The sequence below is a fragment of the Hypomesus transpacificus genome, unplaced genomic scaffold, assembly GCF_021917145.1.
Source record: "Hypomesus transpacificus isolate Combined female unplaced genomic scaffold, fHypTra1 scaffold_226, whole genome shotgun sequence".
NCBI lineage: Eukaryota > Metazoa > Chordata > Actinopteri > Osmeriformes > Osmeridae > Hypomesus > Hypomesus transpacificus.
Genome location: NW_025813761.1, coordinates 72,468 through 84,312, shown reverse-complemented (window position 1 = coordinate 84,312; position 11,845 = coordinate 72,468). Strand labels below are relative to the sequence as shown.

The 11,845-nt window shown below is 47.7% G+C and overlaps 2 protein-coding genes across 5 annotated transcripts in view; both read right to left on the bottom strand.

The window, feature by feature from the left end:
* Window positions 1–523: 523 nt before the first annotated feature.
* LOC124462564 (periostin-like) lies at window positions 524–11,839 on the bottom strand. 4 transcript variants are annotated; one of them, XM_047014171.1, is made up of 18 exons: window positions 11,713–11,839; window positions 11,384–11,518; window positions 11,089–11,237; window positions 10,501–10,637; window positions 9,957–10,087; window positions 9,536–9,666; window positions 8,207–8,309; window positions 8,043–8,110; window positions 7,918–7,963; window positions 7,676–7,717; window positions 5,293–5,387; window positions 4,971–5,253; window positions 4,703–4,768; window positions 4,220–4,300; window positions 2,645–2,689; window positions 2,207–2,293; window positions 1,955–1,990; window positions 524–1,492 (listed from the first exon to the last, which is right to left on the bottom strand). In XM_047014171.1, exons 1-18 carry the CDS (start codon window positions 11,786–11,788, stop codon window positions 1,443–1,445), a joined length of 1,761 nt encoding a protein of 586 aa, XP_046870127.1. In that variant the 5' UTR covers window positions 11,789–11,839; the 3' UTR covers window positions 524–1,442. The 4 variants fall into 4 exon arrangements, with proteins under 4 accessions (XP_046870127.1, XP_046870128.1, XP_046870129.1 ...); XM_047014172.1 differs by lacking the exon at window positions 2,645–2,689 and having other exon boundaries at window positions 4,971–5,387; XM_047014173.1 differs by lacking the exon at window positions 4,220–4,300 and having other exon boundaries at window positions 4,971–5,387.
* The window catches only part of LOC124462565 (short transient receptor potential channel 4-like), a 12,380-nt gene continuing 12,340 nt past the window's right edge, over window positions 11,806–11,845 (bottom strand). The window contains exon 11 of the mRNA XM_047014175.1: window positions 11,806–11,840. Coding sequence (XP_046870131.1) covers window positions 11,806–11,840 — 35 coding nt within the window. The remainder of the gene's footprint in view (window positions 11,841–11,845) is intronic.

Genomic DNA, 11,845 nt, shown 5'->3' with positions numbered 1-11,845 from the left:
CACGGGCACGTGTCGGTCCGCTTGGGGAATGACGTCGAGCCCTGTCCAACTGCAGCCGTCCGGCTCCGACACACGGCTCGGGTCCTGCATCCAGCTCTCCAGGACCACGCTGAGGTGCTCCCCTGGGTCTGACACAAGTTTGGAGGAGCTGTGTAAGACCCGCTGGCTCCAGCGACCGTCCTGGTTCTGATGTCATGATGGATCCCTGCCCAAGACGATGGTGCTATGGATCCTTGCTCCGTGTCCTCTCCCTGCTCTCTCTCTCTCTCTCTCTCTCTCTCTCTCTCTCTCTCTCTCTCTCTCTCTCTCTCTCTCTCTCTCCCTGTTCTCTCTCTCTCTCTCTGTCTCTCTTTCTCTGTTTCTTTCTCTCTTTCTCTGTCTCTCTTTTTTGCCCTCTCTTTCTTTCCCTCTCCATCTGTGTCTTGTTGTTGACTCTCGTCGTTCTCGATCAATCGCTCTGGCCCCCCCTCTCTCTCACACCTCCACTTCTCTCTCTCTCAAGGACCAGACGACAGCTGTCACATTCGATCATAACGTTTTATTGAACACGTATTTCCAAAACAGGCAGAGGTAAGAAGGTGTTGAGAAACTTGATTAAACATGAACATGTAAAAGGTTCCCAACCTGACCACAGGGTCAGTGTTCTGAAGGCACACACACAGCAACAAACAAGGCTTCCCAAAACAAAAGGGAGTGAGAATCATAATTATTTATCGACATACAGTAGGAAAACCAAAGTGGACTGGAAAAAAAAACTGGAACAGCATTGCGGAATAGCATTGCAGATCAGGAAGACATTGCTTGATTCCTATTGGTTGAGATATAGTAAAGGATGCCAGCACCATAAAAAAAGCCATTAGAAAAGTATTCAATCGAGTCATTTTTTTTACACAGTGACAAGATATGAAAAGAACAAAACAATAAACAAACACATAATTCCCCCAACGTTCAAAATATCTCACACTTCGGTCCACATCCAACAATTCCCATTATCCTTGCGTACATACTTACATGTGACATCTTTTCCATCCTATTGCATTGCTGAAACACATCACTTGTCTGCAACCGCTACCAACTCCCGTGACAAACTGTTATTTTACCCAGACATGGCTTTAAGCCAAGGTCTCACTGGAATGATTCTAAAGCCTCAAGTTGGAAACTGTTCAACTTTCGGCCAACGCACACCTTTTAAAAGAACATAAAGTGCGCAATGCCTCCACTTTGTCTATGAAAACAAAACTAAACAACAACAAAAATGACGGAAGGTCGGCCATGGTGTTAAGATGGGTCTGAATTCTCCATTGGCCCACAGTCCTCTGGTACTCCAGTAACTTGCTATAGGTGTGTCGAGAGTATTCATTGGTTGTTCGGTATCTTGCTTGCCTCCTGGACTTTCCTCGGGTCTCTGAGGTGAGCTTGAAGGTGTTCACGGGTGGCTGGGTTCACTGTCTAGGCCTACGCCTCACCAGCCTGGTTCTCCTCTTCTTCGCACCTGTTGACAGAAAGAGAGAGAGAGAGAGAGAGAGAGAGAGAGAGAGAGAGAGAGAGAGAGAGAGAGAGAGGCAGGGAGAGAGAGAGAGAAAGAGAGAGAGAGAGGCAGAGAGAGAGAGAGAGAGAGAGAGAGAGAGAGAGAGAGAGAGAGAGAGAGAGAGAGAGAGAGAGAGAGAGAGAGGGAGAGGGAGAGGGAGAGGGAGAGGGAGAGGGAGAGGGAGAGGGAGAGAGAGAGAGAGAGAGAGAGAGAGAGAGAGAGAGAGAGAGAGAGAGAGAGAATGAGGTTTGGAGAAGCGCAAGAGGAATTTGTTTAATTCATTGGCTGTCCAATGAAAACAAATCAAAAGATAGTTGATTTAAAGGACACATATTTTCCAGTGATGATCATGCCACGTTCAGGACCGGTTCTTGTCGATGCAGTTCGTCTACACAAACACATTGTTCTGTTCTCTGGTATGTTTACCTGGGGCTCTCCTGGATTGAGACGGCTTCCCTCCATCTGGAATGGAAGAGATAAACCAAGCCCATTACACACGCTGAATACTAAAAACACACGCCTGACATATGGCTATTCATCTGAAGGCAGAAAAAATAAGCCTGAATTCAACAGATAATGGAAAATAACAGGAATCTAGTCTCCAGTTGAAGCCACAGAAGAGTGTGATACAAATAAAAATAAAGTAAAGTTTTCCATAATGGAAGATGTTTTTTGGACCTTGGATGAGTTTAGTGATCCTCTGTGACTCTGCATCAATCAGCTCTGGGTCGCCATGGATGGTGGTGATTTTAGAGAAATCGGGTCCTTAAGATGAAAACAAACAGTTATACAAAATGGCCGACATGGTAGACTTCCTATAATGGAGTACCTGTCCCAATACTCCCAAAATGGCTTCTGTCCTTCCTTTCTTTTTCAATGTAACCACAGCTGGTATTAAACTGAGTTCAACCAGCAGTAATTTAATCCCAGGGTTAGAGAGCCCTCCACTACTTTATAGTAACGGAAATTGTTTCAAATTGAATTTCAGCCTGGGTCTGGACAGCTTCCAAAAAAGAGAGGAAAGAAGTTTTTTAAGTACGTTCACAGTACAAGGCTAGACACAACCAGTATTGAAACGATATTGAGGAGAATGTAATTCGTTTAAGGAGGCCCTACCCTCAATGATTTGAGGCTGGAACAGGCGGATGGATCCGGCTCCACCTTAGGTGCGGCAGCGGAGAAGGTGGTTGAAAGTCACTTAACGACTTAGCAACGTGTACTGACAGACACACAGACTGATGGGTACAGAACGTACACACGACTACACCTCCTCCGCCACCGCCGACAGACAATGCATGCTCCCTCTTTCACACATTCTCTCTCTCTCTCTCTCTCTCTCTCTATCTCTCTCTCTCTCTGTCTCTCTGTCTCTCTCTCTCTTTCTCTCACACACACACACACATTCCCTTTTCTCTCACACACACACGCTGGCTGTAGCTAGGTCAGACACTGACAGACAGATGAAGGGATAGACATATAGATAGATAGAGACATGAAAAAATCTCCCATGCACCTGTGTTTTTGCGAAAACATTCTCAGATTTCTGAAATGCCTTCGTTTAGGTTTCGGGACGTGGTGTTGTGAGAAGCTAAACGACTGAAATTCGTGTCTGTTTTCTGCTGTGGGTCCTCTACGTCAGCCATAAATGTCTGAGAACACGAAAGACAGAACACATTTATATTGGTCATGCGTGACAGCCTTACTGAGCTTCTACAAACATCATAAACCAATGTGATTTAATGATGTTTGGCAGGAAGGTTGTCTGAGGTACAGAAACAGCCATACAGCTAAGTCAGTTATGACCCTTACATATTATAATTGATGGGACTCTGATTCTCACCCAACATTACAGCAGTATTCAAATACAAAACCCCTTCTGTGGAACTGTCTGTTAGGGAGGCACTTGTGAATGTTTTGGCTTGAAAGCACAGTTGGGGAGCGTCCATTTTGAGTCATGAGACTACAGTAGACATGATTAACGCTTTATGGTTAAAGGGGAACAATTATAGAATAGAGGAGGGGTAAACAAAAACAAAAAGAAAAGTGGATTTCAAACAGCTGGATTTCATTGAAGATTTGGCAGATACACCCTGGCATGAAGCTCTTGATTCAGACTTAATTCAGATGTTTTGAATCACACATTTAACCGCAGGCCAACAATCAAGAGCTTAATGAGTTCCATACTTTAGTCTAGTTAGCGAGGGTGAATCTGCCATGAGCTACGATGGCTGGAAAGCCTGCTTGCTCCCCGGAGCGAATTGCATGCATGTTTTCATAAAGTCTACCGTGAAGTGAATATCATCCATTCAAGGTTATCCACCATTTTGTTGGATTTCGCTTTCAAACAGAATTCTCTCATTTGCGGTAATCGTGCAGACTAGATAATGAATTCGATGAAATTGACTGATGGATTAGATTTAAATATGAATGATATTCCTTGTACTTTTTAGTATTTTTGAGATCTAGAACAATAGCCTTTTCGATTTTTTCAAATTGAATGACCATTTAAAAGTCGAAATTTAATCTGGCTACATATTCAGTCCTCAAGAAAGTTGACACGAGAGGTAGTGGGACGTTCGTTAGGAGGTGAGAGACAGAAACCACCATTTTGGTTTTGGTCGCTCCGGTCGCCATTTCCTGTGCTCATGCCCAATCAGACGAGAGGCGGACTTGCAGATTTGTCTGACTAACCTCCCTCAATGATTCGCTTGATCTCCTCGTCCTGGAGAATGCGAACCTCACTTTCCAGAAACTTCTGGACCTTAGTTACCTCTAATGGGACCCAGAACGTTATAGGGGTCAGATACACATCATTACAGTAAGTGATGATGTGATAGTGAAAGGAAAAGAGGCAGAGAATGACAGAACAGTTCCAACACACATCGACACATGGACTGATTTTAGGAGACCCGACACCAGTTTCTCCACCAACACAATGATAAGCTTCAGAAAATGTCCTTTCTCCTACTGTACTTTGAACTCAGTTTGAATGCGATAACGTCCATTGTCAATGAGATTGAGTGAAATGGACTTCAAAACGGATCTGAACATGTTCAATAGCCTTGGCCAGTATAGGAGAAAGGCATGTTTCCCTGTGTCATCCATGCAGACATGAATGAAGTCCGATCTCAAAATGTGTCCATTGTTGAAGCGGGTTAGCAGCAGCCTACTGACCTTCATCCAGGATCCTCTTTATCTCTCCGTCTGTGTCCAGCTCTCCATCTGAGGAGCTGCTGTGGGCTGGAGACAGAGAGAGAGAGACAGAGAGAGAGAGAGAGAGAGACAGAGAGACAGAGAGACAGAGAGACAGAGAGACAGAGAGACAGAGAGACAGAGAGACAGAGAGACAGAGAGACAGTTTGGTTCCAACAACAATTACAAATGTAGCCTTTAAATCATATGAAATACTGTACATACTGCATGTTAAGAAAAAGGAACTCACTCTCAATGACTCTTGTCACCTTGGTAATGGATGGCTTTCCTTCAATGACTCTTGTCACTTTAGTCAATGATGGTTCTCCTTCAATGACCCTCGTCACTTTAGTCAATGATGGTTCTCCTTCAATGACCCTTGTTACTTTAGTCAATGATGGTTCTCCTTCAATGACCCTTGTTACTTTAGTCAATGATGGTTCTCCTTCAATGACCCTTGTTACTTTGGTAATTGATGGTTCTCCTTCAATGACCCTTGTTACTTTGGTAATTGATGGTTCTCCTTCAATGACCCTTGTTACTTTGGTAATTGATGGTTCTCCTTCAATGACCCTTGTTACTGTGGTGACGGATGACTGCCCTCCCTCGATCCTGGTAAACTCGGGTTCACCCTCGATGACCCTTATCACCGTCGTTACTTCAGGCACTAGGCAGAGATGAGGGGAATTCACAGATGTGTTAACATAGGGAACAGATCAACACCGTTCAAAATCAGTCAGTCCCGGATCCCTCATCATCTGAATACAGCCGTGTGTTCTGACTTTGTCTGTCGTCCGTCCTTAACTGTCCGATGCTCAGTCTTTCAACTCTTCGTCTCTTGACAACAAGGTCTTTCCCTTGTTATTCACATGCTTGTCATGTACCTAACACCAATCAGCTGATGCCTAACAGGTACCTGGCCTTGAAAACGGACAGAACGTTTTTCAACCCTCCTCGTGGTTGGTGACTCAACATAGATCATGGGGAGTGACCGTGTTTATGAGAGTCGTAAACAGATGAAAGCTGACAGATGTACGTTTGGCCCCTGAGACCGTTCTGTTCGTAGACCCCTCACTCTTCTCTCCTCTCTCTCTGTTCTCTCCCTCGCTCTCTCCCTCTCTCTCTCCCTCTCTCTCTCCGTCTCTCTCTCCCTTTCTCTCTCCGTCTCTCTCCCTCTCTCTCTCTCTCTGTCTCTCTCTCTTCCTCTCTCTCTCTCCATCTCTCTCTCTCTCTCTCTCTCTCTCTCTCTCTCTCTCCTTGTCCACCCTGTCGGGTGAAATTGAACCTTTATGCTTCAGAAAGCTCCTGCTCAAACAACCCTTCATCATCCTCTCCTCGTCGTGAACCCCGTCCCTTGACTTTCCTCCAGGGGACTACTAGTCGCCTTCTGGCCCAGCCGCCTCTCATTTGGGTTGGATAGTCGTCTCTCAGCCTCTGGACCAGACCCAGGGGTGATCATGTCAACCTTAATTTTCTTTATGTATATTCAAACATTAATTTATAAGATGCACAGAGATAACTTGCCTTGCCAGCCCGACTCTAATGAGAGCCTACTGGTGTTGAGGTGATGATAGATGCATGGAAGTTGCTCTGCCAGCCTCTCTAGCTAGGCGGTAATGAGGTCAGGCTGGCATGTGCACTGGTTTGCCCGTGTCTATGCACATGCCCGTGTGTGTGTGTTGCTAGGTTTGTGGTCTGTTTGTGTGTTCATTAAGGCTGTGTCCAAACTTACAAGCCTCAGTGTCTACACCTTCTGGCTATAGCTGCAACTTTTCTCCATGAAACATTCCAGTGTTTATTCCATCGTGTGAATGTTAGAACACATCTATGTTACATCTATGTTATAGCTACGTGGTCAAATGGGACTACTCTTAATCTACTCCATCAACAGAATTGGCTGACCCATCAGATCCATAAAACATCCAATGGAGCTGAAAAGATTTTCTGTGGCTACTTGGAATGAACATGCATAATTACAACTCTCTGATTTCAATAAAGAATAAAGGCCCACATTAGACCACAAGCTGTCATTGGAACACAGCTGTTTACACTTGGCTGAACTGGATTAAAACTCCTATAAAACTTTCTGTGCACGCTCTCTCTCTCTCTCTCTCTCTCTCTCTCTCTCTCTCTCTCTCTCTCTCTCTGTATCTCTCTCTCTGTATCTCTCTCTCTGTATCTCTCTCTCTGTATCTCTCTCTCTGTATCTCTCTTTCTCTCTCTCTCTCTCTCTTTCTCTCTGTATCTCTCTCTTTGTATCTCTCTCTCTCTCTCTCTCTCTCTCTCTCTCTCTCTCTCTCTCTCTGTATATCTCTCTCTCTCTGCATCTCTCTCTCTCTCTCTTTCTCTCTCTCTGTCTCTCTCTGTTTCCCTGTTTCTGTCCCTTTCTCTTTCGCTCTGTCCCACTCTTTCTTCCCCTCTTTCTCTTTCACTCCTCCTTTTCTCTCGGAGTCTCACTCAACAAAACCCTAATCACCTCCACCGCCCCGCCCTCGACAAGCCGTGCCCAGACAGGCTTACTCTCAGCGGGCCAGGAGCAGCCAGGCCTCCCCCTCTCTCCAACCAACCCATGGAAGCTCAACAAAAAGCATCCTGTTTCAATCTGAGAGCTAAGAAAGCCTATTCAACTGGGAGGACAGTGCAGGGCTGGACAAAATGACAGTTTTACATCAGACAATCAGAGCTCAAAGAAATCTCAGCAGCTGAAATAGTTCGAAAGCATGCTGTCGATGAATAAACAGCCTCCGGGTCGAAGTTGAGGTTCAGTTCTTATTCCAACAAACTGTGACCTAACTTGAGTTAGTATCAGAGGTGATCCCATCGAAACCACGCAGTGATTTTGCAGTGTGACTGACAACAACTGACACAATAAAATTCTGTACACTGAACCAACAAGTGTTTTACAAACGTGAGTTGTTTTGACGATTGTTACAGTATTCCATGATCCTACTGTACCTGTTTCTACGAAATGAGTAGTGGTTGTGGTGGTGGTCCTCTCTGAAAAGAAATACATAGGAACATCAGCTTCGTGCTTTTGTGATTTCCTGCCATTTCAAACTACCTTCTGAATACTGTGTGGACAATGGTGGTGATGATCCTTTAATCAGTCTTGATTTGAAAACACATCCAACTTAAATCAACACAATGAAATCCAAGAAATGAAAAAAACAAGACAGTAAACGAATTTTGATGCTTACTGATGAAGGTGAGAGGGATCTCTGCGTATCTAAATCCAGACACAAACTAACAAACAGGAAGAAATGGTAAGGGATGGAGTGAAGGAAAAAATTAAATACCGGTACACACACACACACACACACACCTTAATCTGGATGTACTTGATCAGTCTCTTTAGCAGCACCAGTAGATCTTGGCTCCCCACGGGAAGGTCTGCAGGATAAACACACACACACACACACACACACAGATGAATACGTGCTCGGTACTTTCCGAACGCCTGCGTCTCCCCAGGTTCCAGTCCCTCACCTCCGGGGTAGAGGACGTTCTTCACCACGTGGATCACCCCGTTGGTCGCCATCAGGTCGGTGTGCGGCACGTCCACCGAGTTCACGTGGATGGAGTTGTTCACCTGGCAACGCCCCAAAGAGGACGTCAAAAGGGATGTTCTAGAAAATGACTTTTTTCAAGCATTTCTGTATGTGTCTGTTTGCGTGTGTCTGTGCGGCAGTAGTTTGGGTGTGCGTGCGCGTGTGTGTTTGTACGTGTGTGTGTGTCTGTACGTGTGTGTGTGTGTCTGTATGTGTGTGTGTGTGTCTGTACGTGTGTGTACAGACGATGATGTCCGTCTGGAGAGGAGAGCAAGCCTTCCCAGCGGTCATTATCCAGGATCCCAGCAGTCAGAGATTATGACTGAGATTAGGATGAAGCACAATGGCCCATTCTGATAACACCCCACCACACAGGGAGCCGGGTTTTCCTGCGCTTCTCCGAGAACTCCAACATGTGGAGAGCGGAGGTTAGAACACAGGCGTGGGGGGGGGGGGGGGGGGGCGGAGCCAGATGGCCTGTTCTATCGTTGGAGGCAAGCGCCGTCTGGGGGGGAAGCTCGTTTCCTGGAAACCGCGGTTGCTGGGGCGGAGGTCTCGGCGTGTCTCCTTGACTCCTCCCACTCCGCAGACGTGTCACATGACCCATCTGGGGCGAGAGGGAGTCACGGTACACCAGAGATGCCAAACAAACACTCCCGTGGACGTAGGAGGTAGAGTGTGGGAGTGGAGCTGCCAAACAGGGTAAGAGAGGTGGGAAGCGGAGGAGGAGGAGGAGGGCTGACAGTGGAGGTCAGTCCACTAGTCAGTCTACCACATACCGCTCGTTTTGGCCCGGCGCCACAAAAAAAGAATAATGATGATCTAACCTTGAAGCCACATACTGGGAAAGGCTTTTAAGGGAGCCCAGGATGCTATTGTGTAAATGAGATACGGAGGAGAGAGGTGGAGGATAACTGTACACACAGCATGAGACAAACTCTGTGGAACACAGTATAAATCTCTACGAGTCTACGGGCGTAGGAGTTTGCTTTATGTGGCTCTTCAAGTGCTTCCTGTGCTGTTCTGGCACAGGAGCAAAACATCCAGTACATGTTTATTTATTTTTCACGAGAGGCCGCATCCTCCCCCTGTTAGTGAAGTGTGTAAGTGTGTAAGTGTTAGTGTAAGTGTGTAAGTGTTAGTGTGGAACACGTTCAAATGTTTCCTTCATCGAGAAGGGTCTGTCGGAACGAAGCACCCCCCGCAGCAGGATGTCAGTATCACACACACACACACACACACACATGGATGATGAGGCTGTACATACGGACAGCACTTGGAGGTTGTTTCCCTGGAAGGTCTTCAGGAGGTTGGTCACCCCCAGCTCCAGACCTCCATTGATGAAGACGCCGTTACTGAAGTGGTACAGCAGGATGGTCCTCAGGACGTTCACGTCGCCTAGTGATGACATCACAGGGTCAGGGGAGAGACACGGCAGGTGGGGCCACGCCCCAGGAGACCTGGAGACGTCCTACTGTCTTTCTCTCCCGTTCAACAGTGAGAAAAAAAACGGCGTGGTCAGCCAAAACGAAGTGGAGGGTGTGGGTGAAGAAAGGGGTGGATGGAGCTGGGGGTGTATATATGGGTGGAGGTAGGGGTGAAGATAGGGGTGGATGGAGATGGGGGCGGGGTTAGGGTTAGGGTTGAGAGAGGGAGTGAGAGAGACAGAGAGGTCTGGAGGAACTGACTGGTGAGCAGGGCCATGTCCTCCTGGCTGAGGCCCTGGAAGGCGTCGTCTGTGGGGGCGAAAACCGTGTAGGAGCCCTCCTGCTTCAGGAGCTCAGTCAGCCCCGCACTCTCCATCAGAGACAGGAACATCCTGGAAGGAGGGAGGGAGGGAGGGAGGGAGGGAGGGAGGGAGGCAGGCAGGCAGGCAGGCAGGCAGGCAGGCAGGCAGGCAGGCAGGCAGGCAGGGAGGGAGGGAGGGAGGGAGGGAGGGAGGGAGGGAGGGAGGGAGGGAGGGAGGGAGGGAGGGAGGGAGGGAGGGAGGGGAGGGAGGGAGGGAGGGAGGGAGGGAGGGAGGGAGGGAGGGAGTTAATGGACACATTCATAGTAAGAAACCTGTCTTCAGTCAACCACCAAGCAATGAGACAATGCTTTGGTTAATAAGGATTTAAATCCAGAAAAATGTAGCAAAATAATGGTTTAAAGTAACAGTAAAGTAATGGTTGATTACAGTTGGACTTAGGAGTACTATCACGCATAAATACACCAAGTAAACAATGTGTTTACTTGAAGCGTCCGTCGGTGGTGAGGACCTCGTAGATGGTGGTCTGGCCCGGCTTGATGAAGGACCTCATGAGGTGCAAGGCTCCATTGCTGCCCTCCTTGCTGCCTCTCACCATGCAGGCGTTCTCAATACACACCGCCTGGACACACACACACACACACAGCATTTCTGTTATGATCTGTCTGTTATGTATCTATATGCTGCGTGGTGGAAGCAAAGAGACCGATCTGTAACATTCTTGGCTGCCAATATCGGGTCCAATTAGTGATTTTATGATCTTTTTATGAGGGCTGTTTACACATGAAAGACAGGAATTACGTTGTTAACACTTTTTCATGAACTTGGAGATTTGGAATGTGGGAACATTTCTCCACATTTGCCGCTCTCTGTCTCTCTGTCTCTCTGTCTCTCTGTCTCTCTGTCTCTCTGTCTCTCTGTCTCTCTGTCTCTATGTCTCTCTCTCTCTCTCTCTTTGCACGCACGCACACACACAGGCACACACGCAAATACAGGCACATTCTCTTTCCCTCTCTCTCTCTCTGCTTCTCTCCATCCAAATATCTCCATCTCTGCTCCACCCTCTGACTCACGGTGCGGTAGATGAAGACCCTGAGCTGCTTCCCTGTCACCGTCTCCAGCAGCTGGCCGTTGTAGAGTTCCCCCAGAGTCACCTTCAGCTTCAGGATGTGGTTCTGCAGGATCAGCTTCAGCTGGCTCTGGTCTGTCGCCATCACCTCGTCTGTCACACACACAACGCGATTAGAGGCGACACACACACACACACCTGGGCACGAACACGCGGGCACGAACAAAGAACGACAGACACACACACACCTGCGTGCACACACGAAAACACACACGTAAAAGTGGGATAGTAAATGTCACCGGTGAAAGCGTTGTTGAGGGGGGCCAATAGGGTGTACTCAGTTTCAGGCTTCATGGCGGCTGATAGGCCGAGCTCAGACACCATGTCACTGAAGGTGCTTTGGGAGGATCCCACCAGCTGCATCACATCCTTGGCTGTCAGGACGACAACACAGCATTACCATGGGGACGACAACACGTTGCCATGGGGACGGCAACAACACCGTGTTCACATGGGGAAACAACGGGTTCCGTGAGGGACGATCGCAACACGGCGTTACCATAGAGACAACAACGCATCGCCGTGATGCGACCGTACTCGCTGCCACGGCAACGGGAACGAACCTCACCTGAGTCCGGAATGAGCACCTGGTCGATGAGGTGGATGACGCCGTTGGTGGTGACGATGTCCTTCTTCAGCACCATCTTAATGCCGTTGACGGTCAGGCTGTCGCCGTCGCAGCCGATCTCCACGGTGCTGCC

Excerpts from the sequence above, each read along its gene's own strand:
- LOC124462564 (XM_047014171.1), bottom strand. The coding sequence starts at position 11,788 with ATGGTGCTGAAGAAGGACATCGTCACCACCAACGGCGTCATCCACCTC. Across the intron at positions 7,718-7,917 it reads GATCCCTCTCACCTTCATCA|AGAGGACCACCACCACAACC; the intron begins GTAAGCATCAAA and ends ATTTCTTTTCAG. Across the intron at positions 1,991-2,206 it reads GATCACTAAACTCATCCAAG|ATGGAGGGAAGCCGTCTCAA; the intron begins GTCCAAAAAACA and ends CTTCCATTCCAG.